At 39.3% G+C, this 25,347-nt stretch overlaps 1 protein-coding gene across 1 annotated transcript in view; it reads right to left on the minus strand.

The window, feature by feature from the left end:
• Positions 1-1,804: 1,804 nt before the first annotated feature.
• LOC128220524 (vacuolar protein sorting-associated protein 4-like) overlaps positions 1,805-25,347 on the minus strand; it is a 76,355-nt gene continuing 52,812 nt past the window's right edge. Inside the window, exons 3-12 of the mRNA XM_052928951.1 lie at positions 12,037-12,049; positions 11,096-11,225; positions 10,257-10,380; positions 9,671-9,907; positions 7,519-7,672; positions 6,760-6,882; positions 5,866-6,021; positions 4,428-4,618; positions 3,283-3,359; positions 1,805-2,091 (exon numbers count right to left, since the gene is read on the minus strand). Of these exons, the coding sequence (XP_052784911.1) occupies positions 1,966-2,091; positions 3,283-3,359; positions 4,428-4,618; positions 5,866-6,021; positions 6,760-6,882; positions 7,519-7,672; positions 9,671-9,907; positions 10,257-10,380; positions 11,096-11,225; positions 12,037-12,049 (1,331 nt within the window). The 3' untranslated portion in view covers positions 1,805-1,965. The remainder of the gene's footprint in view (positions 2,092-3,282; positions 3,360-4,427; positions 4,619-5,865; positions 6,022-6,759; positions 6,883-7,518; positions 7,673-9,670; positions 9,908-10,256; positions 10,381-11,095; positions 11,226-12,036; positions 12,050-25,347) is intronic.

A 25,347-nucleotide genomic window follows, 5' to 3' on the forward strand; every position in this document is an offset into this window, starting at 1 on the left:
TGCTCAATAACTAAAGAAAGCTTGTACCCAGGAACTTCATAGTTGTTCATGACTAGTAGATGACTCCTATTGATTTTGAGATCAGTAGGTCAATGGTCAAGGTCACCGTGACCTTGAGGTGAAGAAACTGTTTCCGCTCAATAACTAGAGAACGCTTGCAACCAGGAATTTCATACTTGGTATGCTAGTTGGTCATGACTAGAAGATGACCCATATTGATTTTGAGATCACTAGGTCAAAGGTCAAGGTTGCCATGACCTTGAAGTGAAGAAAAAGTTTCCGCTCAATAACTAAAGATCCTTTGGTTTCAGGAACTTCATACTTGGTAAGCTAGTTGTTCATGACTAGAAGATGACCCCTATTGATTTTCAGATCAAAAGGTCAAAGGTCAAGGTTACCTTCAGGTAAAAAATGATACGTTGGCGGTGACCTTAAGCTTAAAAATGGTTTCTGCTCAATAACTTAAGAACGCTTGTACCCAGGAACTTCATTCTTGGTACGCTAGTCGGTCATGACTAGTAGATGACCCCTATTGATTTTGAGATCAGTAGGTCAAAGGTCAAGGTTGCCATGACCTTGAGTTGAAGAAATGGTTACCGCTCAGTAACTAAAGAACACTTGCACCCAAGAACTTAATACTTGGTATGCAAGTTGGTTATGTAGATGATCCCTATTGATGTTGTGATCAGTAGGTAAAAGGTCATGGTCACGATGACTGTGAGCTGAAAAATGGTTTCCGATCAATAATTGAATAACGCTTGCGCCCAGGAACTTCATACAATGCAAACTTCGTTTACATTTTCCATGATTAATCAACAACACTTTCTTCTCTTCACTATTTAATACAATCGAATAAACCAAACTTCACTGTTGGTTTGTCTCCAGTCCAAAGTTACAAATTTCATGTCCATCATTTATTTTTTCTCAGCTACGACCACACAATAGGGGAGACAAGCGCTTTTTCAAAAAAGCAATCTCTAGTTATCTTTAGTTTTAACTTATCACCTTCATATGATCCAAAATATGTCACTGCTATTCTAGGGTTATGTATGAGTTACCAAGTAAAAGACCTTATTCTAGACAGAATTTTGAATTGCACTATATACTAATTTGACCTTTCATACCATTTACCTTTCCTAACTTAATATTTGGACCTTGCAAACCATAAACTTGCACACCATGGTGTGTTGACCTTGCATATATATCATGGTATTTTTACCTCGCATACCATTGACCTTTTAAACCACAGTATATTGACATTCTATAGCATTTTGACATTGCATACCTAAGTGTGTTGACCTTGCATACCAAAGTATCTTTCTATAGTATTTTGGCCTTGCATACCATACTATTTTGATCTTGCATACCAGGGTTGTGACCTTGCATACCACAGTAATTTGACCTTGGTATTTAGACCTTTCGATTAATGTTATTTAGACCTTACATACCATAGTATTTTGATCTTGCATACCATTGACCTTTTGTACTATAGTATATTGAGTTTGGGTTCTACAGTATTTTAAACTTGCATACCATAGTATTAAGACCTTGCATAATGTAGTATTTAAACAGCACAAGTCATTCGCATTAAAGTGCGTGGTAGCCACCCTTTAAATGCATTAAGTGATTTTAAAATTGATAAAAGCGTGCAATTTGAGACAATTTATCTCTCCCGATTTGGACTTCTTGTCTTCTCAAATTTGAATAGTACACATTTGGGTCATTTGGTTACGTCACGGTGTGTATATGCTGATTTGAGCATTGTACAAATTCAATGTGGTTAAACAAAAAAATCAGGTTTACCTCAAAGTTTATTTTGGCTTAAAACAATAGCTCATGGAAAAACAAAATACCAAAAATTATCCATCAATATCACAAAACCCAAATGCACTTTCATAAAACTTCATATAACATTTGATGATTCCCTATACCCAAGACCATAACATCACATGTCCCGCCAAAAGCTTATCCATTTTCTCGAAAGTGAGAGGTGAAATCACTAAACTTCTTCAGATCTGCCTCAGTGACTGTTTGCCTATGTGTCTGCAGGGACTTGATGAAATCACCCAGTTGAACTTCTCTGGGCTGGATCTGGAAATATAAAATTTTTACATTAAAGCTTTCAAAGCGGCCACAATGTTTCATAAAAAGTGGTTAAGGTAACCATAGGGCTTGCACTATTTTGAGCAGAAAAGTTAAACATCTTTAAGAGCAAAGGTGTTGGTTGACACATTGGAACTTTTAAGTGGTAAAGACATCAACGGTCCCATTTGCGCCATCTTAAGTAGTTAAAGCCTCCGGGTTTCAATTGGACCATCTTAAATAAGTAAGTTTTGCTATATATGTGTGTATAAGCAAGTCTCTAAGTGAATTTTTTTTTAATTTACATTACACATCATTTAATGAAATAGGTCCTGTCCCTTATCAAAGGTTTTTCTTTTTCAAACAACATCCTTGACAACAGCAATAACCCCAGTTTAGTGGTGTCTGTAAGTCTCAAATCTCTTTAAAAGGAGAAAATTCAACACAACAAGCAAGAAACTCCTGTCAATAAGAGAGGATTGTAAATCATTTTAGGTTTTGGAATGAAGTAGAAATGCCTTGATTAATTACGGTCGAAAAAAGTTTTCAGGAAAGTGGTTACATAATATTTTGAACTTTGATTTACTTTTTTACTGCAAAAAAACGTTTCATAACACTTTTTACCATGACCTATTGAAGTTTTATGATTCTTTGGGACACATCCTGGTGTAGATATTATGCAGACAAATATTTCATTACACTGTTTACAATGAACTTGACCTCAAAAGCAATAGTAATTTAAGGCTGATGTTTTGTTATCCTAGGCTGAACCATTCTCAAGTTATTGTGGCAAAAACAGACAGACCAACTGTCAGTCTGACCTACCTATCAACATTTGTAAACCTGCAAGTCCCTTTCAAAAAGGAACATAAAAACAATCATGCTAAAAAATCAGTCATAAAATGCAGTCAGTTACTGAGAAAATCAGGGCTGATATTCATAAAACATCTTAAGTCATTTCTTAACTTAAGTTGATTATTTAAGTTTTTCATAGTCCAATTAAAAGAAAAGTAAAAGCGTTTTGTTTTGTTTTCAAAAAAAAAGTATATTCAATAAAACCATGAAGATAAAGTCTTTCAGATCTTATTTAGTAAATATATCATAGACCAGTAAGATACTTAACTTAGGAAATTGACTTAAGATTGAATAATGACTTAAGATGTTTTATGAATACTGGCCAAGGGTGGTAAAAACCCCAACCTTGTCTGGCGGTAGTGTGGTCATTCTAGACTTGATACATCTGGGTGCATCCTCGTCGCATGGTGTGTACATGCCATCTGGAAAACAAAATTTTACATGACAGGAATGGGAGCCTCGTTACACCTGGAGTTTGTCAGTGGTGATCAAAATAATTCATTGGAGTATACAACCATCTGCTATTATTTATTACAAAATATAGTCCTGATTTGGTCAAATAATTTGATGAATGACAACCAGCGTCGTTTTAATCACCAATATAACATAAACCTTCAAGCAAAAAACTTGTTCTTTTATCATTAACAATAGTTTCAACAAAATTTGGATCAACATCCAATAATGTTGGTCAATAAATAAAAGCAATTGTTTTTGTCAAAATTGAAATTATGAATAGGAATCGTTGTTTAAAAACATTTGTAAACTTTAGTCAAACAAATATAAACAAATGCACTGCGATGTCTCACTCATCAAAGTACAGTATCGAGAATTCGACAAAATAATAATCAATTCATTATTTTACAACTACATATAACTAAATGTTAACAATTTTCTTGTAATGACCATCATTGAAGTTCTTGCACCATGCTGTCTCCAGCTGAAATGATACTTAAATTTTACATATGACAAAACTGCAAATTATTTCATTAAACCAGAGTACTGCTGAGCAAAACACTTGTTTTCATGTATGTAGTTTGTAGAGCAGGAGTCAACAGCAAGTAGTAATGAATAGGTTTTGAAATGTTTGAAGCTTTTGTAACTTTTATTTTCCATGAATTCCATGGATAATGCATGACAGTATTGTATCTGTTGACATGGTTACCAAGTTTCATTTCAATTTTTTCAACTGTTTTGGATTGTGGCCATGCTTACAGTTTTTGCACTATGACAACAAAACCCACACTGAAGACAACACAAAGGCTATGATAATACTGTTATACCTAAAAAAATTGACACAGACAGTCAGGTCAAAAACCAAAGCCAAAAATATGATGATTTAAATTGTATCAGAAATTTTAATGGATGCAATAGAACCATTCACATGGCTATGAATAATATTTGTACAAAATATAATTTACAGAAGCCTCTAGTCCATACACACGATCACCATACACATATCACCATACACATATTACAATATTAAATCAAACCTTTAGTCTGGCACCAAAACTGAGCATTACGGAGATCCCTAATTGGTCCAAACAAGGCCCCTAGGGTCATATTGGCAATGTCACTCCCCGAATAGCCGTCGGTCTTGTCTGCCAGGTAAAGCCACTCGTCGTCAGACAGTTCAAGCTTGTTTTCCTTTGTATGGATCTTGATCAGGGATATCCTTGCTTCCCTGAGAATTGTATATTAAGATTTACAATGTCTAACAAGAGGTATAATCTTGCAGAATGCATCAAATTTACCATTTTATATCAATAATTTCTATGACAAGGACAATGCAAGCACTATCACTTTGACCTTGACATATAACCCATTTTTTGATAATATACAATGATTATTGTGACCATGATCTATATCTGATTGTCTGGAATTTGATCATCAATATGCCCTTTATTTATAAACCATTGTCTGTTATACAATAATTACTATGACCTTGACCTATATCCTTTTGTCTGAATATATATATCATATCTTGGTGACCTTGACCTACATCCAATTGAAAATGTGCAATTATCATAACTATACCTTTGACTGACAATATACATTGAACTCATTGCCTGACAATATACAAAGATCACTGTGACCTTGACTATAACCCTTCATCTGACAAAAAACCCTAAACACTTATTATCGCTCAATAATGCCCTTGACTTTTAACCCATTGTCTACAAATATACAATGATCTTTACTATGAAATTGACCTATAACCCATTGTCTAACAGTATCCAATGCTCATTAAGACCTTACCTATATCCCATTGGTTAAAAATTATCATACCTACATATTTGCCGTTGACAATTACACTAATAATTGTGACCTTGACCTTTAACCCATTGAAATCATTTGATAAAAGTAAACATTGCCCTTCTGTGTACATTAGTTCAATCACATTACAATGCTCTTAAAAGTCTTAATGTAAACAAGAGTGCTGTGGAGCCAATGGCTGTCTTTTTCTTTTATCTCTATCAAAAAAGGGGAATAACTCAATAATAATTTAAACCATTTACGGGCCTTGCTGTACAAAAGCCTGTTTTCTCTATAAAGGCAACATGTCTACCAGAATCCATTTGAATACCTCATAAGTTTATTGAGTTATTGCCAAAGCTAAAGTTTTTGGACACAAATGATGCCAACAAAGATGCCAATGGCAATGACAATACCTTATCTTTTTTCATTGAAAAAAGATGAAACAGATTATATGCAAATTATGATAAACCAACTTTCAATCCATTAACACAGTTTTACATCTCTGTTTAACCCGTCTTTAAATCCTAGACACAGATTATGTACCTATGACGGATTTAAAACAGCGCATAACAACTGTTGAAAATTGTCAAAACACTTCTAGATTAAATGATGAAAAATCGCCCAGAAGTAAGTATTCTCTTTGTTTATGCAAAACAAATAGGCTATATGCACCTGTCAGGCAGTGGAATATAAATCCTCTTCTGAAAGCGCCGCAGGAAGGCTGTATCTAACTCCCAAGGACAATTGGTAGCACACAACAAAAATATCTTGTCATTGGTAGAAGAGTTGTCTGCGCCTTCCATCTGTTTTAACAGCTCTGTCTTCATTCTTGCAAAGAATACACATATTTTCTCAATAGTTTTTCTACCTAAGACTACATTAATGACATGCAAGAGCCATTTGACAAGCCAATCATTTAACGTCAAATAACTCTTTTTTAAATAGAACCTTGAGGGATTTAAGGTTTGAACAAATATCACAACATTTTGCTACTGAAATGTTTTTAATTAATGGATGTACTGTGTATGATAAATCATTTTATGCTTTCAGTTGGTTTCTACAGATTAATCAGTAAAATGAAAATGTTATTTCATTGTTTCAAACAGTGAAATAACATTCTGATACTCAAATTTCAATTTTAGCCCACTCTCAATTCCAAATCAAACATGAGCGCTTCCTTTCGAAAATTCTGTTATATTTGCATACAATTTTGCATACTTTTCTGAAAATTAACAATTAAATGTCATTAAATATCCATTTTTCGGTATATGATAAAAAAAAATTTGTTTATTTCAGTGCAAGATCAAATTATATATAACCTTGTGAACGCCAAAAGTAAATATTTCACTCGTGGCTACGATACTCGTAAAATATAGCTTTTGGTGCTTACTCATGAAATATATATAATGATTTTACACTGACACAAACAATTATCCTCTATGTCGGTAAAATTTTTACTTCTCCGTAAAGGGACTTATGATTATTATTGGATAATATTTTGATTTGTTGAGCTCAATTAAACACGAGTAAATTTGATCCAATTCCAAACACTGATGCCTTAACAACCTTCTTGTATGTTCCTCCTCACGGGAGCTCCGTTGTCGACAGATGCTGTCTATCTCATCAATGAAGATTACGGACCGTCCGCCCGTGTGACATGTGGCGTGCTGAAATAGCTCTTTGATCAGTCTACAAAAAGAAACTTCAGCTATCACTTATGAGGTTAATACACCCAGACAAGACTTGCATAAAAGAGTAACATCAATATGTTGAACACAACCCAGATGAAAAAAGCCCGACTTTTAGAACCCCCTTGCATGAAATTGCAATTCCCTGACACGTTGAAGATTTTGATATTCCAACTTCAAGATGGTCATGAAAAAAAGGCACTTATTACAATATGCTTCATGTTAATCACTTCTGTGCATCTAATGAATGAAACCGACCAATAATTGGAAAAGAAGTCAGAATTTTGTCAAGTTATCAACTTTTGAACATGAAATATTTGGTGAGCTCACATATTTAACAATGAACAAGTACAGCTGAAACAGTTGTCTCAAGTCTTGATAGAAATATAGTAGACCACAAGTGTATCAAATTAACTTCCAGAGCAGTAACGAGTTGTAAGTTAACAACGATGATGTTAACAAAGTTGTTAACTTTAACAAAGTTCTGAACAATCGACACATTAAAGGAAAGAGAAAGAAATTTGCTACATGCATAACTAAGGTAACTGCAAGGAAAAAAACTGTGACAAGCCAAAATTTAAAAGCCAATTTGCCACTGGTTCTTTAAGTTATTAAAACACTTATCAGTAAAGCTTACTTTTCACTTTCACCGACCCAACTAGACACAAGGTCGGAGCTGGATACACAGTAGAATGTAAAGTTTATCTCCCCTGATATGGCCTCAGCCAGCCGACTTTTTCCCGTCCCTGGAGGCCCGTACAGGAGGATTCGTTTCCAAGGCTTGATGCACCCTGGGGAGGCCAAACAAAAATAATGTTGAGGTTCCTGTTACATGCTGACGAAAACAAGGCTAGGTAGGTGTAGGTAGGGAAAACATTTTCTAGCACAAAGAGATAGGCTTTTCCAGTAAATTCAGCTATGCTGGAAAACTCTATTTGAAACCCCCAATGCTAGATAGGTCACATGCTGTGACGCAATTCTCTTTTATTTCTTTAATTATATACTTTAAGTAAGCATTATTATGATATTTCAATTGATGATTTCCATAAACATTAACAAAACAAAAAAATAGCTAAAAAACAAAACAAAAAAACCCCTTAAAAGATCTTATATTGAAGAAACTTAGTATTCAGTGAAAAAAAAATTCTGCGCGTCATGATGTCAGTAAACATCATCACACACGCTTTTTGGTGAAATGTACAAAAATGTGTTTTCCTATGTAATTTTTTTCACAAAAAAGTATTAAAGGTATGTTACAAAAAATATCAATTATGTGTTTCCGGTTTGGACAGAAATTTTTTGACCTTCGGGCATGTTGCTTAGCCAGAAGTTGGCAAGCCTTGTTACCTGGCAACGCAGGTGCCCTCGGGTCAGATTTTTCTTTTCGATGGGAAACATATGACAGATAATATTAGAAAAATTATTTCAATGTGTGCAAAGTATGTACTGGTATATTATTGAATTGTTTTTATACACAAAGTCTGACAGTATTGTTGCCCAGAAAGTAACACAATACCAGACTAGGGACCCCAAAAGCAATCCCATGAAAGGTCTCCATAAACTCTTCCTTTATACCAAGTTGGGTCAAGATATGTCAACCCTAACTCAAGTTATTCAGTTCCAACCGTTTTTCTATTTTTAGTAACAGTGACCTTGACCCGAGGGACCTCAAACACAATCCCATGAAAGGTCTCCATAAACTCTTACTTTATACCAAGTTGGGTCAAGATATCTCAACCCTAACTAAAGTTATTCAGTTTCATAGGTGAGTTTGATGCCGCCCGGCCGCCCAGCCCGAACCATATATTAAATAGAAAAAAATATTAGGGTCAGGACTTTAAAATAGGGACAGTAACATAAATTTGTTTGGTACAAGGACAAAAAAATGAAGGAATCACTTTGTTCAAATATAAATTCCAAAGGTTTTATTATTTGAACAAAAATGAATAGCATTGGGACTAGAGATGGCCAGGTAACCAGACTCACAACATTAGTTTTTGTTCAGCCTTAGAAAGAAAATAAAGCTGTAATGATGGATATATAAATAACGCTGTTACGATTTAGGCAAAACACATCCAGTGTAAAAGAGAAAAGTTCTGCTTCATGATATTTCGTTACTATCGATCATGTTGGCTTTTAACCCTTGTATTAAAGCTGTACTCTCACAGATTGACAGTTTTGACCTGTATCCGATTTAGCTGATTTTGGCATGAATGCCTTCAATTCAGGTATATAAGATGAGTCACAATAGAACGCAATAATTGGCTTATTGAAGGACAAAAAAAAAAAATGTTGTCAAAACAATCAGTGGGAGCGCAGCTTTAAACCATGTTTTAGCAACATCTTATCAAAAGTTATAGATTAGTTTTTATGTTCTTGGAAAGAATACTTTACCCTGAAATTTTTGGATATTAAAAATGAATAAAAAAAAATGTGTTTGTGTGAATTTTTATACATTATTTGATAATCCACACACACACACCAACAAACAACAACAAATACACACAAAACACACACACACAAAAACAATAACTTTTTTTAAATAATGTTCTTCAGTAATTAAGTTTTTATCTTCATTAGTTACAGTTCTTTCAAATGAATCAAACAGTAACGTGGGTCACTGGGCATCCAATTATGGCAATTGTTAAGCTGATAGAGAGAACAAGTTTTTTGTGCGAGTCAGATTCCTTAACATGAAAACTGTTTTTATTTTCTTCATATGATGTTTAAACATTGCCCTTATCTTCTAAACAAAATACCACATAACCTTACAAATCAAAACATATTACCAGTAAACAGGTGAGGAAATTGTAGTGGCATGACAATAGCCTCTGTCAGGGCCTCCTTTGCTTCATTCAGACCTGCGATATCATGAAATGTGATGCCCCCTTTCCTCACTATCGTCTCTTCAATTGCTGCTCTCCTCTGGGGCTGTTGATTATCTGCCCTTGAATCCTCTCTTAATTGGTGGTCTCCCTTTGTGCTGGACTTTTTGTCTCCTTTTTCTGATGGTTGGGACTGCATTTCTGAAGAGTAAATTTTAAAGAAACTTGTGCAGTAAAATTGTGAAATCAGAGAAACATAATATGCAATGCTTACAAGAAAAGAAAAGCAATACTTACCATAACCATCCCTATGGTAGCGGTGGCCATCTGCTTTTCAGCCTTTCTATTGAGCTGGTTAATTCTGGCAGTCAGTACCCTTACCATAGTCATCCTTGTGGCCAGTGTGGGCACCTGCTGGTCAGCCAGTCTGTTCAGCTGGTCAATATTGGCAGTTAGTACACTTACCAGGGTCATCCTTGTGGTCAGTACAGGGGATCTACCGGTCAGCCTGTCTGTTGAGCTATTCATTTTTTGCTGTCAGTACGCTTACCATGATCATCCTTTTGGTCAGTGGTGGGCACCTGCTGGTCAGCCTGTCTGTTAAGCTGGTCAATCTTGGCTGTCAGTATGTCGACATGGCTCTCAACATTCTCTCGTAGGCAATTCAACACAGCCTGTGGTTACACAATATGAGTCAGGGGTTTCAAAATGATCCAGTAGCCTGGCAAAAACACAGCAATTAGTGTTGGCCCACTTAGCTACTTTTTTGCATTAGGTTTGAACCTTAAGGTGCCCCAAATCTCCAATTTATTTAAGCAATTATTCGCTACAGTGATATGTAAACTAGAGAAACCGAGCGCATGTGGATTGCCCGTACAACCGGGAAGACTTACTAGTTGATGTTATCACTGTATACACTGCTCAAAACCATCAAACTGTTAGTAATTTTATGCATGAACATATTAAGAAACAGCTTCTTTTAATGATTGTTCCCATATTGTACCTATTTAAAACTATATGCTTTTATTTCCAGGTCACCAGCTCTTTATGTTTTGATATGATGTATGTTTGTTGTTCATGTCCGAAAATAGCTCAATGAGCTAATGTTTCTTGTAAGTATATACCTGACTTATAATAAAGATTCTTGCATCTTCTATCTTGCTACTTTGAAAGAAAATAAAACTCCTGACTGTCTACGTGAAATGAGCAAGCCTGAAGATATGAGGCTTGTAAAATATATTTGGCTTTGTCCTGTAAAAGTTCCAGTTCTAGAGCCATCACTTCACTTCAAATGAGTACATCACAACATTTGTTCATATATTTGCATAACAGTTTGAAAAAAATGTTGCCAATATAAAATCTGTGAATGGGTCCATCTAAATGAATCACCATATGCTCTGAGCTCTCCTCAAGGGAGCATAGTTGCTGTACGAGGACAAGACACCGCTGTGACGTCTCCAACATGAGCTGTATGTCCACATTTGATTCCTTCTTGCCTTCTTGCAGTACTCGATCAAAACTGAAATGTGTATTTATTTATTTTTTGTTATTCCAATCTGACATGTAATCTTTAAGTAGTATGTCTTATCTTTACTCTATGTCTGTAATTTTAATGCCAGAATAATTCATGAGAGGCTATGAAAAGATTCTCTCTGTTTACTTGTCTATCAACAGTTGTGGATAACCCTTCATGAATGGCCTCCCTTGAACTACATGTATAGAAATACCAACTCTTTCAAACATACTTTAGTTCTGTTTGACATATTTAGAATCTCTAATTGGGACATGCTCATGGTTTGCAAAACGCACTTTTTAAAGATTTTCATAAATATGAAATAAAGTGTTTTATATCATCAGGAGTGTTAAAACTAAGATACTGACAGCTGGAATAATTCAACAAATGTTGATTTATGTTCAAATATTGTCTTTGAAGTCTACAATTTCCAAAAAAATGCTAATGCAATTCTGCAGAAGGCTGTAATGTGACCACAGTGGCTTGATGACAAAGGCTCATTAAAGTGATAATAAATCGGTTCAACTAGCCAAAATTGTCACTTTAATGAGCCTTTGTCATCAAGCCACTGTGAATGTGACTGGATGATTAACATTATCACATGATGCTTTCAAGGTATTAAATAAATGTTAAAATATTCAACTTGCATTTGCTCCCACTAAAACCAGAATGGTTTTTTAAAACTTTAATTAATTGTTGTTGTTTTTCTGCAATTTTGGTACCAAAGAGGAAAACTAATATTTGGTCCAAAATCAGGAGTCCCTCTAAAAGCTTTTAGTGGGTTAACATATGTTTTTATTATGAAAGCCATGCTTACCATGATTTGGCTTCTGGAAAGAAAAAAAAACATGGTAAATATCAGCAATATCAGGAAATTGGGCTACAATATATTTATATATTTAATTTTAAACTTCAGAACCACGAAATATTTTGTTGTCCTTTTTTGGCAGTTTTTGTAGTAAAAAGGCAACATTACAGTACCAGTATGTCATAGATGGCTCAGATTTTTTATGTATCAATATGACAAATAACCATTTTACCTTTTAATAATGAATCAAATGACATGCTGTCAGAATTTAAACAAATTATAACAAAATATATTAGATATTTCTTAAATTTCCCGGTGCTAAACTTACTGACACCAAGCTAGCAGCCAATAACAGCAGCCAATAAGTACAGCAGCCAATAAGGGACTTAGCAGCCAATAAGTACTTTTACCACGAAACACGAAATGTGAAAGGAATCTACTATTTTCCAGCAGCCAATAAGAACACCTGCCACACAACAACAATGTTTCAATGAAAATATCATTAACGCAAATGGTTTATATAAATAAAACACGATGAAACATAATGAAAAAGAACCAGTAAGAACAAAAGTAAACCATAAAATGAATATGTATTACAGTACTCAGTAGAGGCTACCCGCGGCTAAATATAGTATCCGGGATAACCAGCTAATATGTTGATAACACATGGGGGAATAATTTAAATTGGATTTATTTTTGGCCCCAGATAACATAAACATTTAAAATATTACATCAGCTTTTTAGAATATTATTACTGGCACAGTTTACCCCCATTACCCCAATAAATACTGTACTTTATAATATTTGGTATTTGGTTTTTAATCCGAAACACCCGCTATATTAAGTAAAAATATTTATAATTTGAATAGCCTTCTCGTAAAATATGGTATCAAAATATTTAACCAACGTTCTTCAATCGTTTTACTATGAGTTGCATTCTGGTTGTTTAGTCAGTATTTATATAAGAGCAATGCGATTGTTTACCCTCGCAATCAAGTAAAATCCTGTCCGCGAGCACGGTTTAATCTACTTCTTCTATTCTATTTGTACCACAAATACCTAAACATCTCGGTTTTGCCGAATTACGGCGATTTGCCGCGTGCATTTATACGGAATTTAGTCGTACGCAGTAACAGCAGTAACAGCAGATGATTGCGGTGATGACGCGCACCACCGCGCTGGCTGCCGTGGAATATATCGTTGCGATATTCCGCGATGACGCATTCTCCCCCGCGGTGGCAACGCGTTTTTTGAAAGAAAAAATCCCGCTTTGTTGATAGTGTAATTATCTAAGATTAATGCTGATCAAATAAAGACTCCAGAAGACAGGGTAAGCATACGACGCAGACCCTTTAAAAAGACTATTCCCTGTACTCATTTAATAAGCGTAGTACTGGGGCTAGGAAGATCATATGTATCCTCCAAGACGGGGTCAGTGCATGGCAAAGAAATTAAGGAAATTGAGTTGTTAGTACGACAGCAAGATGCCGCACCTAAATCCTCGGGACCCCTTGTTACGACCAGAAGGAGGCAATTTGACGCTTGAATAAATTGACCCCAACCTCTTGGGCCCTTTTGATTGAGTTAAACAAACACATTAAACTACTTTGGGTTGATGGTACGACCAAAAAGGAGGCGATGTAACGCCATAAGACAGGTAACTGGCATAGAATGGACATCTGGGCTATCACCTAGCAGTGCCGCATGACTTCCATCTTAGATTCAGCCTAAACACAATTAACTTAAACGTAAGGGAAACTCATATTTGGTTAAAACAAGCACATTGACCTACTTTGGGTTGCTAATACGACCAGAAGGAGGCGATGTGACGCCCCATGACCGGATACAGACATGAAGGGGACATAGAGGGCTATCACCTAGCACCGCCCAATAACTTCCATCTTGGGGTGAGCTTGACCAAAATCGACCCCCAACGTCCAGGACCCCCTATTTGGGTAAAACAAGCACACTGACCTACTTTGGGTTGCTGGAACGACCAGAAGGAGGCGATGTGACGCCCTAAGACCGGGTACTGGCATGTAGGGGACATCCAGGACTACCCATTAGCACCGCCCAATAACTTCCATCTTGGGGTGAGCTTGGCAAAAATCGACCCCAACGTCCAGGACCCCCTATTTGGGTAAAACAAGCACACTGACCTACTTTGGGTTGCTGGAACGACCAGAAGGAGGCGATGTGACGCCCCAAGACCGGGTACTGGCATGAAGGGGACATCTAGGGCTATCACCTAGCACCGCTCAATAACTTTCATCTTGGGGTGAGTTTCACCAAAATCGACCCCCAACGTCCATGACCCCCTATTTGGGTAAAGCAAGCACACTGAACTACTGTAGGTTGCTGGAACGACCAGAAGGAGGCGATGTGACGCCCCAAGACAGGGTACTGACATGAAGGGGACATCCAGGGCTATCACCTAGAACCGCTCAATAACTTCCATCTTGGGGTGAGCTTGACCAAAATCGACCCCCAACGTCCAGGACCCCCTATTTGGGTAAAACACGCACACTGACTGACTTTGTGTTGCTGGAACGACCAGAAGGAGGCGATGTGACGCCCCAAGACCGGGTACTGACATGAAGAGAACATCCAGGACTATCACCTAGCACTGCTCAATAACTTCCATCTTGGGGTGAGTTTGACCAAAATCGACCCCCAACGTCCAGGACCCCCTATTTGGGTAAAACAAGCACACTGAACTACTGTGGGTTGCTGAAACGACCAGAAGGAGGCGATGTGACGCACCCAGACCGGGTACTGACATGAAGGGGACATCTAGGGCTATCACCTAGCACCGCTCAATAACTTCCATCTTGGGGTGAGCTTGACCAAAATCAATCCCCAACGTCCAGGACCCCCCTTATTGGGTAAAACAAGCACACTGAACTACTGTAGGTTGCTGGAACGACCAGAAGGAGACGATGTGACGCCCCAAGACCGGGTACTGACATGAAGGGGACATCCAGGGCTATCACCTAGCACCGCTCAATAACTTCCATCTTGGGGTGAGCTTGACCAAAATCGACCCCCAAAGTCCAGGACCCCATATTTGGGTAAAACAAGCACACTGAACTACTTTGGGTTGCTGTTACGACCAGAAGGAGGCGATGTGACGCCCCAAGACCGGGTACTGGCATGAAGGGGACATCTAGGGCTATCACCTAGCACCGCTCAATAACTTTCATCTTGGGGTGAGCTTGACCAAAATCGACCCCCAACGTCCAGGACCCCCTAATTGGGTAAAACAAGCACACTGACCTACTTTGGGTTGCTGGAACGACCAGAAGAAGGCGATGTGACGCCATAAGACCGGGTACTGGCATGTAGGGGACATCCAGGACTATCACCTAGCATAGCCCAATAACTTCCATCTTGGGGTGAGCTTGGCAAAAATCGACCGGAACGTCCAGGGCCCCCTATTTGGGTAAAACAAGCACACTGAACTGCTGTAGGTTGCTGGAACGACCAGAAGGAGGCGATGTGACGCCCCAAGACCGGGTACTGACATGAAGGGGACATCCAGGGCTATCACCTAGCACCGCTCAATAACTTCCATCTTGGGGTGAGCTTGACCAAAATCGACCTCCAACGTCCAGGACCCCCTATTTGGGTAAAACAAGCACACTGACCTACTTTGGGTTGCTGGAACGACAAGAAGGAGGCGATGTGACGCCCCAAGACCGGGTTCTGACATGAAGGGAACATCCAGGACTATCACCTAGCACCGCTCAATAACTTCCATCTTGGGGTGAGCTTGGCAAAAATCGACCCCAACGTCCAGGGCCCCCTATTTGGGTAAAACAAGCACACTGAACTACTGTAGGTTGCTGGAACGACCAGAAGGAGGCGATGTGACGCCCCAAGACCGGGTACTGACATGAAGGGGACATCCAGGGCTATCACCTAGCACCGCTCAATAACTTCCATCTTGGGGTGAGCTTGACCAAAATCGACCCCCAACGTCCAGGACCCCCTATTTGGGTAAAACAAGCACACTGACCTACTTTGGGTTGCTGGAACGACCAGAAGGAGGCGATGTGACGCCCCAAGACCGGGTTCTGACATGAAGGGAACATCCAGGACTATCACCTAGCACCGCTCAATAACTTCCATCTTGGCTTGAGCTTAACCAAAATCGACCCCCAACGTCCAGGACCCCCTATTTGGATAAAACAAGCACACTAACCTACTTTGGGTTGCTGGAACGACCAGAAGGAGACGATGTGACGCCCCAAGACCGGGTACTGACATGAAGGGGACATCCAGGGCTATCACCTAGAACCGCTCAATAACTTCCATCTTGGGGTGAGCTTGACCAAAATCGACCCCCAACGTTCAGGACCCCCTATTTGGGTAAAACACGCACACTGACTGACTTTGTGTTGCTGGAACGACCAGAAGGAGGCGATGTGACGCCCCAAGACCGGGTACTGACATGAAGAGAACATCCAGGACTATCACCTAGCACTGCTCAATAACTTCCATCTTGGGGTGAGTTTGACCAAAATCGACCCCCAACGTCCAGGACCCCCTATTTGGGTAAAACAAGCACACTGAACTACTGTGGGTTGCTGAAACGACCAGAAGGAGGCGATGTGACGCACCCAGACCGGGCACTGACATGAAGGGGACATCTAGGGCTATCACCTAGCACCGCTCAATAGCTTCCATCTTGGGGTGAGCTTGACCAAAATCAATCCCCAACGTCCAGGACCCCCCTTATTGGGTAAAACAAGCACACTGAACTACTGTAGGTTGCTGGAACGACCAGAAGGAGACGATGTGACGCCCCAAGACCGGGTACTGACATGAAGGGGACATCCAGGGCTATCACCTAGCACCGCTCAATAACTTCCATCTTGGGGTGAGCTTGACCAAAATCGACCCCCAAAGTCCAGGACCCCATATTTGGGTAAAACAAGCACACTGAACTACTTTGGGTTGCTGGAACGACCAGAAGGAGGCGATGTGACGCCCTAAGACCGGGTACTGACATGAAGGGGACATCCAGGACTATTACCTAGCACTCTCAATAACTTCCATCTTGGGGTGAGTTTGACCAAAATTGACCCCCAACGTCCAGGACCCCCTATTTGGGTAAAACAAGCACATGGACCTACTTTGGGTGGCTGTTACGACCAGAAGGAGGCGATGTGACGCCCCAAGACCGGGTACTGGCATGAAGGGGACATCTAGGGCTATCACCTAGCACCGCTCAATAACTTTCATCTTGGCGTGAGCTTGACCAAAATCGACCCCCAACGTCCAGGACCCCCTAATTGGGTAAAACAAGCACACTGACCTACTTTGGGTTGCTGGAACGACCAGAAGAAGGCGATGTGACGCCATAAGACCGGGTACTGGCATGTAGGGGACATCCAGGACTATCACCTAGCATAGCCCAATAACTTCCATCTTGGGGTGAGCTTGGCAAAAATCGACCGGAACGTCCAGGGCCCCCTATTTGGGTAAAACAAGCACACTGAACTACTGTAGGTTGCTGGAACGACCAGAAGGAGGCGATGTGACGCCCCAAGACCGGGTACTGACATGAAGGGGACATCCAGGGCTATCACCTAGCACCGCTCAATAACTTCCATCTTGGGGTGAGCTTGACCAAAATCGACCCCCAACGTCCAGGACCCCCTATTTGGGTAAAACAAGCACACTGACCTACTTTGGGTTGCTGGAACGACAAGAAGGAGGCGATGTGACGCCCCAAGACCGGGTTCTGACATGAAGGGAACATCCAGGACTATCACCTAGCACCGCTCAATAACTTCCATCTTGGGGTGAGCTTGGCAAAAATCGACCCCAACGTCCAGGGCCCCCTATTTGGGTAAAACAAGCACACTGAACTACTGTAGGTTGCTGGAACGACCAGAAGGAGGCGATGTGACGCCCCAAGACCGGGTACTGACATGAAGGGGACATCCAGGGCTATCACCTAGCACCGCTCAATAACTTCCATCTTGGGGTGAGCTTGACCAAAATCGACCCCCAACGTCCAGGACCCCCTATTTGGGTAAAACAAGCACACTGACCTACTTTGGGTTGCTGGAACGACCAGAAGGAGGCGATGTGACGCCCCAAGACCGGGTTCTGACATGAAGGGAACATCCAGGACTATCACCTAGCACCGCTCAATAACTTCCATCTTGGCTTGAGCTTAACCAAAATCGACCCCCAACGTCCAGGACCCCCTATTTGGATAAAACAAGCACACTAACCTACTTTGGGTTGCTGGAACGACCAGAAGGAGGCGATGTGACGCCCAAAGACCAGGTACTGGCATGTAGGGGACATCCAGGACTATCACCTAGCATCGCTCAATAACTTCCATCTTGGGGTGAGCTTGGCAAAAATCGACCCCAACGTCCAGGGCCCCCTATTTGGGTAAAACAAGCACACTGAACTACTGTAGGTTGCTGGAACGACCAGAAGGAGGCGATGTGACGCCCCAAGACCGGGTACTGACATGAAGGGGACATCCAGGGCTATCACCTAGCACCACTCAATAACTTCCATCTTGGGGTGAGCTTGACCAAAATCGACCCCCAACGTCCAGGACCCCCTATTTGGGTAAAACAAGCACACTGACCTACTTTGGGTTGCTGGAACGACCAGAAGGAGGCGATGTGACGCACCAAGACCGGGTTCTGACATGAAGGGAACATCCAGGACTATCACCTAGCATCGCTCAATAACTTCCATCTTGGCTTGAGCTTAACCAAAATCGACCCCCAACGTCCAGGACCCCCTATTTGGGTAAAACAAGCACACTAACCTACTTTGGGTTGCTGGAACGACCAGAAGGAGGCGATGTGACGCCCAAAGATCAGGTACTGGCATGTAGGGGACATCCAGGACTATCACCTAGCACCGCTCAATAACTTCCATCTTGGCTTGAGCTTAACCAAAATCGACCCCCAACGTCCAGGACCCCCTATTTGGGTAAAACAAGCACACTAACCTACTTTGGGTTGCTGGAACGACCAGAAGGAGGCGATGTGACGCCCAAAGACCGGGTACTGGCATGTAGGGGACATCCAGGACTATCACCTAGCATCGCTCAATAACTTCCATCTTGGGGTGAGCTTGGCAAAAATCGACCCCAACGTCCAGGGCCCCCTATTTGGGTAAAACAAGCACACTGAACTACTGTAGGTTGCTGGAACGACCAGAAGGAGGCGATGTGACGCCCCATGACCGGGTACTGACATGAAGGGGACATCCAGGGCTATCACCTAGCACCGCTCAATAACTTCCATCTTGGGGTGAGCTTGACCAAAATCGACCCCCAACGTCCAGGACCCCCTATTTGGGTAAAACAAGCACACTGACCTACTTTGGGTTGCTGGAACGACCAGAAGGAGGCGATGTGACGCCCCAAGACCGGGTTCTGACATGAAGGGAACATCCAGGACTATCACCTAGCACCGCTCAATAACTTCCATCTTGGCTTGAGCTTAACCAAAATCGACCCCCAACGTCCAGGACCCCCTATTTGGGTAAAACAAGCACACTAACCTACTTTGGGTTGCTGGAACGACCAGAAGGAGGCGATGTGACGCCCAAAGATCAGGTACTGGCATGTAGGGGACATCCAGGACTATCACCTAGCATCGCTCAATAACTTCCATCTTGGGGTGAGCTTGACCAAAATCGATCCCCAACGTCCAGGACCCCCCTTATTGGGTAAAACAAGCACACTGAACTACTGTAGGTTGCTGGAACGACCAGAAGGAGACGATGTGACGCCCCAAGACCGGGTACTGACATGAAGGGAACATCCAGGGCTATCACCTAGCACCGCTCAATAACTTCCATCTTGGGGTGAGCTTGACCAAAATCGACCCCCAACGTCCAGGACCCCATATTTGGATAAAACAAGCACACTGACCTACTTTGGGTTGCTGGAACGACCAGAAGGAGGCGATGTGACGCCCCAAGACCGGGTACTGACATGAAGAGAACATCCAGGACTATCACCTAGCACTCTCAATAACTTCCATCTTGGGGTGAGTTTGACCAAAATCGACCCCCCAACGTCCAGGACCCCCTATCTGGGTAAAACAAGCACACTGACCTACTTTGGGCTGCTGGAACGACCAGAAGGAGGCGATGTGACGCCACAAGACCGGGTACTGGTATGAAGTGGACATCCATGGCTATCACCTAGCACCGCTCAATAACTTACATCTTGTGGTGAGCTTGACCAAATTGACCTCAACGTCTTTGCAACCTCTATTTACGTGCAAAAAGCAAATTAGCTTACTTTGGTTGTATGTTACGGCTAAAAGGAGGCAATGTGATTCCCTAATACCGGGTACTGACATGGAAGGGACACCCAGGGTTTTCACCTAAAAACGCATAATAACATCCATCTTCAGGTCAGCTTGACCAAAATTGACCAAAAACGGCGTTGGATCCCGTAATTAGGTAACACAAGCTCATTGGACTACTTTGGGTTAGCAGTATGACCAGAATGAGGTGATGTGACGCCTTTAGAACAGCTACTGACATGTAGGGGACGACAGCATTTAGCACCGCCCATTAACTTTAATCTTGGGTCAGGTTTGCAAAACTCCACCTAAAACGTCTGGGGCCGACTATTTGGATAAAACATGTACATTGACATACGTTTGGCTTCTGTTACGACCAGAAGGAGGCGACATGACGCCCTTAGATCGGGTACTGGCATACAGAGGACATCTATGGCTATCGCTTACACCGCCAAATAACTTCCATCCTGGGATCAGCTTCACAAAAATTAACTCCAACGTCTTATGAACCCTTATTTGAGTTAAGCAAGCACTTCAGATTGCTGTTACAACCAGAATGACGCAGGTGACGCTCTAAGACAAGGTGCTTGAATGTAGGGGACATCCAGGATTATCACCTAGCAATGCCCAATAACTTAAATCTTTGATCAGCTTGACCAAAATTGATCCAAAACGTCAGGGGCCCGTTATTTGGGTAATACATGCATATTGACTTACTATCGGTTTCATGTACGACTAGTAGGAGGCGATGTGACGCCCTAAACCGGGAAAAGGTTTGTAGAGGATATCCATAGCTATCACCTTACACCCAAATAACTTCCATTCTGGGGTCAGCTTGACCAAAATCGACCATAAACGTTTGGGGATCCGCTTTTTGGGTAAACAACCACATTTAACTACTTTGGGTAACTGTTACGACCAGAAGGAGGCGATGTGACCCCCCTCCCCCCAAGACCGGGTATTGGCATGTAGGGGACATTCAGGATATCACTCGGTACCGCCGAAAAACTTCCAACTTATGGTCAGCTTGACCAAATTTGACCCTCAACGTCTGGGGACCCACTATTTGGGTAAAACAAGCACATTGACTTACTTTTAGTGGATGTTACAATTAGAAGGTAGTTATGGGACGCACTAAGACTGGGAACCGGCATATATCAATATAACTTTTGGAAAGCCATTTTTTAAAGACACTTTAATAAAGTAAAATAGATATACCTGTTTTATATTTTGATGGTATTATCCACGCATATAAACTTTGCCAATGATTATTAATAAACATTTGTTATTTTGTTTAAATGCAGAAAAGCCTTGCATGTCAACCAAACCTCCTGACCATATTTCATCAATAAAAATAACTCGTCTGCTTCGAAATGTTCATTTAATTGGTTTGTGTAAATCATTTGCTAATGTATCAGCTTACTTGGACTCTAACAAATCTACCTTGTTATAGTCATTTTTCCGGGGGGGGAGGGGGGGGGGGGTTGTTACCGTTTTGTCACAGACCTACATTATACTTTGCATTAATAACTGGTGTGACAATTAAATTATATGCAATCTTTGCTTATTTTATTTCCCTCAAAATTGGTCCACAGTTCTTTTTTCACGGTAAGTTTAATTTTTAAGAAAGCAATGAAAAAATCGCTTTATGGATGTCTTTTCTCTACCTTTCTCATTAAAAAACGGCAACGGATTATTTTTAGAAAAGACATACTAAGGATTTAATAATTGTGTAAGCTTTTGTTTCTCTTTTATGCAATATGATGCCATTATACATTCTTTTTTTATAAACGTCTTGATGTTTATCCGCCGTGATTGCCACCAACTTTAATAATTCATCAATAATTGCAATAATCACATGCAAACTATTATTTCCTGCAGCATTCAAATCTACAGTTAATTCTATAAAGTCAAATAATTCATCCCGATTATTGTACAAATTCTTTCTGCATCCACCTTAAGAATATTAGATTCAAGATTGAAGATTCAACTTATTTATTAAGTAACTTGAACACAAATGCTCCTCAATACGTGATAAATATAATACATTCAATTAAACATATATACAACGATAACATGATTGGTTTGAAATCTCAGACATGAGAAAAGAACTTATAATCAATCTTTTAACATGAAACTTTAACATTAGATACTTTTACATTTCACTAACATTTCAATTAAACAGTGAGGATGGCCTAACAACTAATTAGTAAATATTTATGTAATAATTTTCATGATGAAAGCTAGATTTTTAAAGGTATATTATGGTATGCAAAAAAGCCAAAATGTAAACCTTCAAAAAAGATCATGAAACAATATTTACAATGTAAGGACGATGTTCAAATGCTTTAGAAATAAATTTGCACAAATTAAGCTGTTCGGAATAATTCGTACCTTGCATAAGATCAATAAATTTGATCATGCTAGGCCTAACGATATATTTTCTTCTCAAATACATTCTATATAAATTATCACATACATCACACACACAAACAAAATGAAACTCATCTTCAATGTCACCATTATTACATATGGTGCAATAACGTTCATGATGATCAATGTTATTTCCATTACGCCCAGTTTCAATACGTAACTGGTGAGACGAGGGTCTCAGTTTAGTAAGAGGAATTCGATACTTTGAAGAAAATGTATCCAGATACAAGCGTTCGAAAGAAGTTTTAAAATGTTTGTAAGTACACAAGACTGGGCTGTTATGTATATAATTATACCAAGATTGTTTAAATTGATCAATAAGGCGTTCTTTAAAAACTAAATAGAACCTGTTCACATCGACACAGCTAGGGTTTATCCACACATTTGAAAAACCAGTTGTGTTAAGCAACAGTTTTACATTACTAGCCCAATTACTATTCCCTTTCGCACAATCTGATAAAAGATTATTATACAATGTACTTACGATAATATTATCGCTATTTAGTGTTTTACACCAAAATTTTATAATTCGTGTATGTCTTGTTATATACAATGGATATCCTCCTAGTTCACCATAAATTGACACTGTCGATGTGGACTGTTTAACATGTTAATAATAACAATAATTTACAAAACTACAGATGAACCCTTTCGATTTCCTTATTTTTTCCAAATCCCCAAATTTCGCAAACGTAATTAAGAACTGATGAGACAAATGCATCAAACAGTTGACATACTGTACTTGGTTTTAAAGGCTTATTTTTAACATTTGAAAGAAGGACATTAAGAGCCTTTAAACCTTAACCAGCAAGTGTCGATTGATTCAATATAAAACTTCCAGTATAACTAAATACCGTTCCAAGATAATTTGAAATTATCAACAACTTCTAAGTTACAGCCATTGTACGTCCGTTTTTCAATAATTTTAATAGGACCTCGTTTTCTAAACACAACTATTTTACTTTTATCTTGATTTACTTCTAATACCCAACATTTACAATATGAATTCAACAAATTTAAGCTTTTTTGCAAATCTTCTGGAGATTGTCCCATTATAACCATATCATCTGCAAATAACATAATATGAAATATATTTCTTCTAAAGTAATACCTGAATCAATACTATCAAATGAATACAACTCTAGATCTTCTAAAAATAAAGAAAACAATATCGGAGACATGACTTCACCTTGCTTTAAGCCTACAGAACATTTAAAGAAATCAGAAAATGAGCATCTTATTAACACGTGCTCTTACCTTGGAGTACATATCGCGCATAATTTTCAACGTTTTTCCACGAACACCTACATTATATAACTTAACCCAAAGACCATTTCTATAAATACTATCAAAGGCTTTCGTAAACTCTATAAATTCACAGGCTAAGCGTTTATTTTCATTCAAACATTTACTTATAGCAGCATTCAGCACAAAAATGCATCAACTGTTGGGCGACCTTTTCTAAAACCGAATTGGGCATCACTTATAATATTATTATTTTTAGCCATTTCTGTAATACGTTTATTAAGTATTCCTGAAATTTTTTTAGAGAAACAACTGACAAGCGTAATACCTCTATAATTATTTACATCAAGGGGGTCATTTTTCTTAAACAAAGGAACTATAAAACCTTCCATCCATTGGTCGGGAAAACCCCCGGTGTGAAGAATACCGTTAAAAATGTCTCCCAAATAAGACGTTAAAACGTCAATAGTTGCAACGAAGTATTCATTAAACAATTTGTCACCGGCGAAAGCTTTATTTTTCTTTAATACTTTTGTTATATTTTCAATTTCCTGCACAGTGGTTGGAGTATCAAGCTCTTCAAAAATACAATCATTACTATCAAAATCATGATTATTACAGAACTTCTCTGCATTTACATTTGATGCAAGTTGGCATATCATCGTTCAAAGTTGAAAAAAAGCGAAAGAATTCATCAGTGCTGTAATCATTATTAGATTTCATTTTACTGAAATGCCTAAAAATATTTTGGTTAACAGTGTCTTAGCTTTTCAATTGCCTTTATCTTATTAATTTTACAACGTCTTTTCTTCTTTTTAACAAGGCATTTATAAAGCTTTTTATTTTCACAAAATGATCGCCTATTTATTTCATTTTTACAACTATTATATTTATTCAGTGCATTGATATACAGACGTTAAGCATTAAATCATTCTTCATCAGCCCAGTCAGCCTTTTTACATACGCCTTGATCAACAATAGGCTTATCGGATACAATGGCTCTGCTACAGAATTAATGACATGTGTAAATGTTTTTATGCAATCATTAACTGCAATACGACTATCAAATGTAACATCATTTACAATAGAGTTGAAAACGGGCAATTTTGCAATACTATTGCATCGAAAAGAGTCACAAAGTGCATCATTCCATCGAATACTAGATTTGACACATTCGTGAGAATTATATATTAGATCATGACCAATAGGTATACATGCTAAAATAAATCGGGGCATGATCTGACCACTCGTTAAATACACCAATGGTAAAATTATGTGCCAAATTAAAATCATGGTCACTTAACAGTAAATAGTCGATAACACCTGTTGAACATACGTA

Source organism: Mya arenaria, chromosome 15, assembly GCF_026914265.1.
Source record: "Mya arenaria isolate MELC-2E11 chromosome 15, ASM2691426v1".
Taxonomy (NCBI): Eukaryota; Metazoa; Mollusca; class Bivalvia; order Myida; family Myidae; genus Mya; species Mya arenaria.